This window comes from Lichenostomus cassidix, chromosome 3, assembly GCF_008360975.1.
Source record: "Lichenostomus cassidix isolate B80296 chromosome 3, HeHo_3.0, whole genome shotgun sequence".
NCBI classification, from domain to species: domain Eukaryota; kingdom Metazoa; phylum Chordata; class Aves; order Passeriformes; family Meliphagidae; genus Lichenostomus; species Lichenostomus cassidix.
In genome coordinates this window covers 7,140,263-7,149,329 of record NC_139483.1, presented here as the reverse complement: position 1 = coordinate 7,149,329, position 9,067 = coordinate 7,140,263, and the positions used below count along the sequence as shown (strand labels likewise).

At 42.7% G+C, this 9,067-nt stretch overlaps 1 protein-coding gene across 1 annotated transcript; it reads right to left on the bottom strand.

Moving 5' to 3' along the window:
- Positions 1-3,050: 3,050 nt before the first annotated feature.
- PEX13 (peroxisomal biogenesis factor 13) lies at positions 3,051-9,065 on the bottom strand. The gene is made up of 4 exons (XM_085054244.1): positions 8,904-9,065; positions 6,202-6,899; positions 5,627-5,752; positions 3,051-5,390 (listed from the first exon to the last, which is right to left on the bottom strand). Exons 1-4 carry the CDS (start codon positions 8,969-8,971, stop codon positions 5,095-5,097), a joined length of 1,188 nt encoding a protein of 395 aa, XP_084910370.1. The 5' UTR covers positions 8,972-9,065; the 3' UTR covers positions 3,051-5,094.
- Between the last annotated feature and the right edge of the window lie 2 nt (positions 9,066-9,067).

Here is a 9,067-nt window from a genome sequence, read left to right as displayed (position 1 = left end):
CCGGCAACGCCCCGCCCCGCGCGGCGTCACGGTGACGTCACGGCGGCATCGGCAGGGTGACGCGGCCCGGCTTCGGCCCGGTCACTGCGGCGGGGGACGCGGGGGACACGGGGGACACGGGGGACACGGGGGACACTCCTCAGCGCCACCAGTGACGGCACGCCAGCCTCGCCCCGCTCCGTGCGGCGCCACACCGCCCTTCCCCTGTGCTGCTGCACCCCCATGGCGCGCAGCTCGGCTTTCCGGGCAGAACCCCAAAATCTGTAACTCTGACACGCTCTCTGCACTCAGAATTCACCACCGCACTCCCACCTGCCAGAACTCTAACGGGAGGAAAAGCCCGGGCACGAGGGGTTCTTACTGCCGGCCAAAATAATGCCTCAGACATCAGAACTAGTCTCGTGATAGAAGCACAGCAAATCAATTAAGCAGGAATGTGTTAATGCACTCCCTGCTCCCACCAAAGAGATTGAGCCTCAGCTTAAGCTTCTCCCAGGTTTTCAGCTGATGTAAATATTTGACACACTGTTCATTATAAAAAACAGTAACAGAACATTGAACTCAGAGCTAATTACCCAGAAAAGCCCAGCCTCTGGGAGTGGCTCACCAGAGCCATTAGGCAAAGCGTCAGACAGTCCCAATCCTGTTACTTCACCCACACGGTTTGTGTCCTATCGCATCAAATATTCCCAAACATTTTAAAATTACTTCCTGTGGGAAGCTACCCATGCTTGATAAAGATCAGCCCAGATCCCCACTTCCCTCATAACAATCCTTCCTAATCATGCCATGTAACTTCTGTTCCTTTTTGGTATGTTGGCAAAAATCATGGATATTAGTAATTTTTTTGCCCAAAACCCCACTTGTAAACTCTGGAGTAATACAATGAGGACAGCAAATGCAAAAAAAGCACAGGAAAATTCAGAAAAAGAGATTCCACCAATGTAGAGAAGTATCTGAAATCCAAATTCTCTAAGTCAGTCTGAGAGCTTCCCTTAGGTTACAGTGAAAGCAAAAACCACTGAGTTCATACCATCCCACAGCCATTCACAGAATAAGGTATTGCTGGAATATTGCTGTATTATGATGACATTCAGTTATTTCATGATGAATGGACACTTGATGGTATGTCAGAGAACTGGAACATGTTTTCTTAATTAATATTTTAATTAATTTGTGCTGTTAGGCAGAAGTGCAGTCCCTATATGTTCATTTTTCTAAACAAGAAAAAAAACCAATATCAGTATTTGAGAATAAACAAAAAATCACTACCTTAAATTTCACTCATTTGAGAGAGACTGTGCTTGATTAGTTACAATAATTCAAAGGTACTGGGACTGTCTTTTTGTATTTTTCATTTCTAAAACCACAAAACTGTGTTTATACTCTGACAGCATAAATAATCCCTGTCATTTGCTCGAGTTTGATAGTTCTCTGACTATTGTGAAATTTCAGTAGCTCAGAGCAGGTAAGAAAGATGCAGAGGTGCTCTGCACTGACATCATGCCTCTGTTACTAGTCAAACCAGTTACACCAGAACGTTTATTCCAAGGAGAGATTATCCAGCTGTTTAAAGGCTCAGCTCCTTGTGGCCACAGAACCCAGGGGACAGATTTATCTGCCCAAAGCTATTTCCAATCGGACTGCAAAGGAAACCAATCCCAAGACACAAGGAGAAGGGAAAAGAATGCATCTCACCACCTGTGGACACACACAATTACTGCTTACCTTTACAGCCCAAAGACTGTAGAATCACAACACATGGGCCACACCTGCATGGATAATAAACTGGAAGGAGTTACATAAGAATATAACTTTTGGTCTTATGTTTTGTAAAACAAGTACAGTTCCATTACTATTGCAGACAAGATTATTTCTACGATGGTGCACAAAGAAATCTCTGTGTTAGTTTCCAAGTTTGTACCACTTCTGGAAAATTTTCACTGCAAACAGATCAGATTTGTAAGAAACTGCATTTGCTTTATATTTACCTCACTAGCAAATTTCAACAAGACTGCCAAGTAAGTCAGAACAACCTCAATATTCCAGATGGAGTCTAATTCCACACAAGGAAGAGTTTTCAAGCCTGTGCAAAAGAGGCCAATTTATTTAGTTTTACTAGACAAAGTATTTTAAATTCATTAATCAGAAAGCTGAACAAAGCTTTGAACCTTGCCTGCTCACATTCTGTTTGTACCCAGAGAACCACTCAGAACTGGCACCTGTCTGTAGCTCATATTCAAGCAGAGAATGGTTGATCTACTAAACAGTATCAGTAGATTTAAGTAAGAATAAACTAAAACCTTACATAAACACAGGTTAAAGCTCTGTTACAGACTTCTAGGTCTGCTACAGATATATAAATAATTCTGAAGAATAACATAAAGCTAACTTAGCATGTACAGACTCAAAATAAAGAGCTGATTGCCTAATGCTTACATTAAGCAATATTTCAACAACCTCTCTTTTCTGATCTCCTCTTCTACACTCTCCTGTTGCAGCCACAACTGCTCCTTGCAGGCTTCTCCCCTTCCTAAAGTTGTGCAAGTCTTGAGCAGCCTGTCCATCAGCCTTCCTTTTCACCCAGTGTACATTTAGATCTTTTTTCTGTAGCCTGGCATGTGGACAGAAACAGACAGTGAATTGTAGTGCATATTTTACTTCAATGAATTTTAATACCCTTCTGCAATCAGTACAATTAATTGTGAGTTAAGTAACTAACTCAATTTCCTCAGAGCCTTCTTTTCCAATTAAAGTAATTGCAAGATTGAAAGGATCAAAATTCTTGTTGAGATTTAATAGATACAATGATGACAACAACTTGTTGGCTAAGTCAAACTAATAAAAGGGCAACTCAGTTAAGAATAACCCATCTTCCTACTGAGAGAATTGTTTTCAAAATAGTATGACCTGAAAGTCATATTAAAAACTCGTCTTTCTAAAAACCAGTAAGACTTAAATATTCCAATAAACATAATGGGACTGTATGCTCAACTTGTTCTGAGCCAGAAATAGAAAACAGGGAAAAAAACAGCCAGAAAAACAAAAAATCCACTTGAATGGATACTTAAAAAAAAAAAAAATTTGGAGTTTATTTATTCATTCATTTTAAAACCCTTCCTCTGATTGAAATCTTTCACTGACACAAGAGGCTGTCAGTCCATTAATTACACCTCACGACAGAAAATTAATTCCCTCCAGGGACACACTGCACACAGAACTGTACACTTGATATCCCACTCCCCCCCTTTTCCTCTCTATTTTAGATTTCAGAATTTTTTTGCTATTTTCATCTCAACAACAAATACAATCTCCATATAGAGATAATTTAAAAACCTTTTCTTCCATGCCTTGTACACAGGGCAATGTCTCAGGAACATATTCTGTTTCAAACCTATTAAACCTATTTTCAAGTTTCTCATTTGCCCTTTAACTACTCTTTCCTTTACATCTACACTTGAAAATCTAACAATTTACTATAAATTATTCTAATCACCATCTCCCAATACCTGAGCACAACCACTTAAATTCATGTTCTATTTATCAACAACAGGCATTCAGAGATTATTTTAAAATCAAGGTTCCAGCATAATATCTGTCTTTTCAGCCACTCTACCTCGATAAAATTGTGCTAATTTCAGGGTTTTTCAGAGTTTTGGTGTGTTGAACAGACTTCTAAGAATTCAAGGCCAGCAAATGCAATTAAAATATAAATACTGAAAGCTTTGTTATCACATAATGGGTGTAGAAGATCCCTATAGGAATGGTCAAACTGAAACTACTCAATCAATTAAGCAAAGGCCTGTGCCCTACTTACACTTTTGAGAACCTTTAAAATAAAACAGCTATTTTAATGATTAAGACAAACTTAGTTATTTAATCCATTGATGTAACCTTCAGCAGTTCAATATGTTATACATACATACTACAAGGAAAAAAGAGTTTTCATTATCTTTGCTTCATTTAACAAAAAAATCAAAACAGTATTTCAAGACAATTCTCAAACACCCATATGAAGAAAATACTCTGAACAGTCTGAATATTTTTATGGCTTTTGATAAACTGGAGCCCTCAAATTTTATGGGCAGATGCAAAATTTACCACCTGAAAGGCAGCATAAAAAGTTTGTCCAACTCCAAGACCTTCTCTAACTGAGACAATTAAGCAAGATATGTTACTTCTTCTTTGATGCTCCAATTACATTCAAATTCCTCCAACTCAAGGCTTTCCCACTGCTCAAAACCGCAGGATAGATATTTTGATGCTCATATAAAATCATAAAAGAACAGAAATAAGTTGAGATGCAAATGGTAGCTGATAGACTACAGGCAGCTAACAGGCTACAACACAAAATGGCTAAGAGTGGTGCAGAGTTAGTTAACGGAATAACAACTAATGAGTGCCTGACTGCAAAATACCCTTTATTCTAATGTCCTTTAAATTAACAAAAGAGAACTGCTTGGAACTACTGGTGAAGCCTCATTGCTCTTCCTTTGTAAACTTTATTTCTCCACCCTTCTTCCCACGTCCCTTTTTACTAAGAGCTAAGGTCTTTATGACAGAGCCCTGCTTCTTATGAAAAGCAACTTAAAACTTTTAACTACTAAATTGTGTAAATCTCCTGCAATTCTCCCTCCTTTCAGAGGGAGACTGTGCTATTACTCTTCTATGGTTCTGAGTGTGAAGTTTTAGAGGACATCTTAGAGAAATCAATCTTCCCTTTGCACATCTATTGAAGAGGCTTCTTGTTGAGCCAGTACTCTAGTGGAGACTGGTTGTTAATTTGTCTCCTGAACAAGAATGGCAGTCCTTATTTTTTTTTTCTTTGTTTGCTTTTTTATAAGTGCCTCACTTCTCCTATCTCAAGATCTTAGAGTTGCTGCCAGGTGGTTGGATAGAATCACTGACGTACAGCCTAAGATGAGTCAAAAATAAATACCACAAGTCTGAGCAATTATTTCTCCATCCCTTCACCAGCCAGTAGCAGCAATAACTGGTACAGACCCACCAGTGTTCCACTACAAACCAGATTTTCAACAAACCCTAAGTGGTATCAATAAAGCACAGTTCAGTTGCTTTGTTGATCAAAGTGCATTAGAGTTCCTGCTTCTCCCCACCAGCCACAGCGGAGTCCGATGCAACAGGAACTTTGCTACTTCCAGCAAAAACAGTTTCAAAAGCAGCCTCCTGCTCCTCTAAAGTCACAGCAGCAGGGGCTCCTCTAACAGATGTGTTGGGAAAGGCAGGCCGCTGCTCCGTACTCCTTTCCAGGTCCACTGTTCTCCTACCTCTTCTTTTGCCAAGGATTTTGATGTAATTAGCTGGCACAAGTCCTGTTGTTTGGCCATCATAACTAGCCAGAAGCCAACCACGGATCTTAGGTTGTTGTTCTGAAGGAGAGAATGCAAATGCACCAAGTTACAAAACAATTCAACAACATGGAATAAACTACTCAGTAAATTTTATTGCAACGCAATAATCACTTAATGAGGAGAAGAAAAAATCAGTGTGGATGAGGAATTTGGTCAAATGAGGTGGTTTGGGGGTTTTTTGTTTTAATTTTCACTCTTACACTATATCTCACTTCATATATGATTAGAAAATAAACACAAAACTAAAAGTTTACCTTTGGGTGCTAATTTGAGCATGTCACCAGCACGGAAAGAAATTTCTTCTTCTGAGAGAGCATTGAAATCATATTCTGCTCTTCCAACTACATGGTCATCTTCTCCACTTGCCCAGTTACTAGACACTGTTTTCAAACACAAATTATAAGTTTATCTGCTTTGAGTTACAAAGTTTGGTGTGGTTTTTTCAAAGGAAAAAGAAGAAAACACTTTAACTTCCTTACCAAAACTTTCCCACTAGAGAACTGACAGAAGTAACAAGTAAAGCATGATTTGTTGAGTTAATCCAATCAACACTTGTCCCACCCAAACCAAACTGCCACATCTAATAGGAAGGAACCACATACAGAGAGGAACCACGATTCTGGAATCACAGCTTCAACATGAAACCACATGCTAACTCAACAACAGCCTACTTAAGCAGGCTGTCACTCATATCACATGCCTAAAATTCAGTACTGTGCCCCAGTATCTATCAATTACTGTTGCTGCAGTGTGAGATTAATCACTATACAGACAACAACAAAAGGAACAATGCACGCTGCACTTCTCTGGTGCTGCAGATCATCTTTACCTGTTTCTTCATCACTGTATGTAGAAAGCAGCTTCCAAATCAGGTAGGGGCCTCCCATTATAACAGCAAAGAACAAGAAAATGGGCCAGGATTTTGCAGAGTTAGCCCCCTTGTCTTCAAGGCCAGCACGAGCTACTTTGCCCTCGCTCTCAGCCCACAAATCCTCATTCTCAGAGCTCTGTCGCAGACCCAGCAAGCGCTGCAGGCGTTGGTAGAGGTACCTTATAGTTCTCACTAGAGCAAAAGCTGAAAACACCTTGGTGAAGTGAACTTTGAGGCGGGAGAAGTGGTTGGCTACATCCAACACAGCTCTGAAGCTGTTGTAGACAGCTGAGAAAGTTGCATCCATCATCATGCTGACTGAGGCAAAGGCATGCACGATGCTTTCAATGGACTGGAAGGCACCTCTGCTGCTCTCTTCAGCCTGCTGGACAAACCTGCTGGGAGGAATGCTATCGGCACAGAAGCGGTTATAGCCCAGACCTCCATAGCCATAGCTGTAGGGACTATAGCTTCCATAGAAAGAGGTGCCATATGAACCATAGCCTGGAGAAAAAGAACTGCTATATGCTGGCCTGAAAGTGCTCAGGCTGCTGCTTCCCGTTTGCTGGGATGGTCTTGGCAAAATGGGTGGAGGAATTCGTGCCACCACGGGTTGTCCGGGTCTGGTCAGCAGGTTGTCACCCAAGTCAGCAGACCTAAACAAATTCAGATAATCAAGATCAGCACCTAAAGTTTACATTTGCATTTCCCCAGAGCCCTTGGCTAACTACATAAATACAGCAGTGATTTTCAGCAGTGCTGGGATAGGGAATCTAGGAGCCAAACACTCAGTATGTTGTACAAAGTTTGTCAGAAGTAAAAAAATCTGATCAGGAAACATAGGTCTTTCAGGGGAAAAAAAAACCCATGAGATATTCAGTGTAAACATGGAACTGGAATATATACATGGAAAAATGTTGTCTATTTATTGTATCATTTATTGCATATTTATTGTATCAACACATAAAACACACAACCCAGAGCCATCAGACCTGCTGCTCTAACACCCCAGTTATTCTTCCACACATGAAAGCCTCCCATAGGCTCTACCAAGAATATTTATGAACTTTCCAATCCAAAAAGCTTTATTTTTCTAACACTTGTTCCCCGCTCTTCTATAAAATGATCCAATGATACAGCAGGAAGAAAGTTTGAGAGCTCCTTTAAATCCACCCCTAAAGGGTGGCGTGACCTAATTGAGAATCTAAGTAATTATGCAACCACATGTGCAAGGGCTTTGGGGTCCCCAGTTGTCCCCTCTACCCAAACTACCTGATTACCTTTGTGCAGGTTGTCAGGGGATTGAATCTACTACTGACAAGTGCTGGCAAAAAGAGGTATTGTGACTCCATTATTTGTACTACATTTAGTAAATTTTTTCCTTTGTATGCCCATAAGTTTAAGTCATTTTATCAATGCCCTTTGTAGGCATTGTACAGAATTCAAGTACTCTGTCAAGCAGCTTTCTGTCCAACTTCTTTTATATATATTTTTTATATTACAAAATATACATGTTTCATTCACATATCATCATCATAAAAGTCAAATACTTTGCTTTCCTTGTTTACTGCCTCATCCCAAGACTTCCCTCTTCTGTAGTCCATTAAATTCACAGCAAAAGAAGAAAAGTCAGATTGGAATTGCTACAGAGCTGCTGCTTGCTGTACTATTTCCATACAAGGTAGGGAACAGCTTTGTCTCAACAAAACTTAAAGGTTCCCACAGCAAAGAATAATATTTGTATTTTTACACTGCTCGCTTTTTCCATCACAGACTGTAACTCTATCAGCAGTTCAAAACAGGAGGAAAAACAAGTTGCTATCCCAGCAAACAGAGCTACTGTAACCCAGTAACTCACACCAGCGTCCTCTCCTCGGTATTTAACTCGGGACACCCCACTTTAAAGCTGCTTGAAGCCATTTAGGACGGGGTAAATAAACCCAGAATGAAAAATTAACACCGTATCGCTGGCTCAGCAAGCTGCAGAGAACGTAGCGAAGCTCCTGTTCAATGTTTAGTGTCGGGCCAACCTTTTGCCCAGTTTCACCTCCCTCTGTTTGCAATCACCAGCACCAAGTGAAAAACACGACAAATATTCAGCCGTCGAGCCAGCTTCCCCTGACTCCTCATAAAAAGGAAGGAGTTTACAAACACTTTCCGTCCATCCTTCTCCACGAGCAGGTTGGCTTTTCTGGGAGAAGATGAGAATACATACACACGAGACTGACAACACACAGGAATTTACACAGGAATCTTTTCCAAGTGCTGGGAGTGACACGCAGCTCCCGCAGCGCTGCAGAGACTCGGGGCTCACAGAGCTGCACAGCCCCCAGCAATGGGCTGTGAGTGCTCCCAGGGATGGACTGTGCACTCACTCTAGCCACACAGCTTTCCCTTCCCCACAGCGCACACGGAGCTCCCCGCTGACACGGGAGGGTTAGAGCTCAGAGCCCCACACGGGCTGAGCCCGAGGCCAGCCCTGCCCGCCCGGCTCCAGCCCCTCACAGTGCGCGCCCGCCCAGCCCGACCCCCGGCGCCGCGCACAGCCCGGCCGGGCCCGACCTTTGAGCCCGCCGCGGGGAGCGGGCCCGGCCGGCCCGAGGGGGCGCACCCCATGGCCGCCGCGGCGGGCACACCCGAGGAGGGACGGCCGCACTCACTGGAAGGCGGGCGCGGTGCCCGGCAGCCGCCGGGACTCCCAGGGCTTGGGCGGCGGCGTCGCCGCCATCGCGGCCCCTCAGCCCCGCTCGGCTCGGCTCGGCTCCGCTTCGGCCTCGCTCGGCTCGGGTTCGACCCCAGCTCGGCCTCGCTCGGCCCCGCTCGG

Bases quoted from the DNA above. Each gene is read 5' to 3' on its own strand.
- PEX13 (XM_085054244.1), bottom strand. From the start codon at position 8,971: ATGGCGGCGACGCCGCCGCCCAAGCCCTGGGAGTCCCGGCGGCTGCCG. The intron at 6,900-8,903 runs GTGAGTGCGGCC...GAATTTGTTTAG, and splicing joins GGCACCGCGCCCGCCTTCCA to GTCTGCTGACTTGGGTGACA. The intron at 5,391-5,626 runs GTAAACTTTTAG...TCTCTCCTTCAG, and splicing joins GCTCAAATTAGCACCCAAAG to AACAACAACCTAAGATCCGT.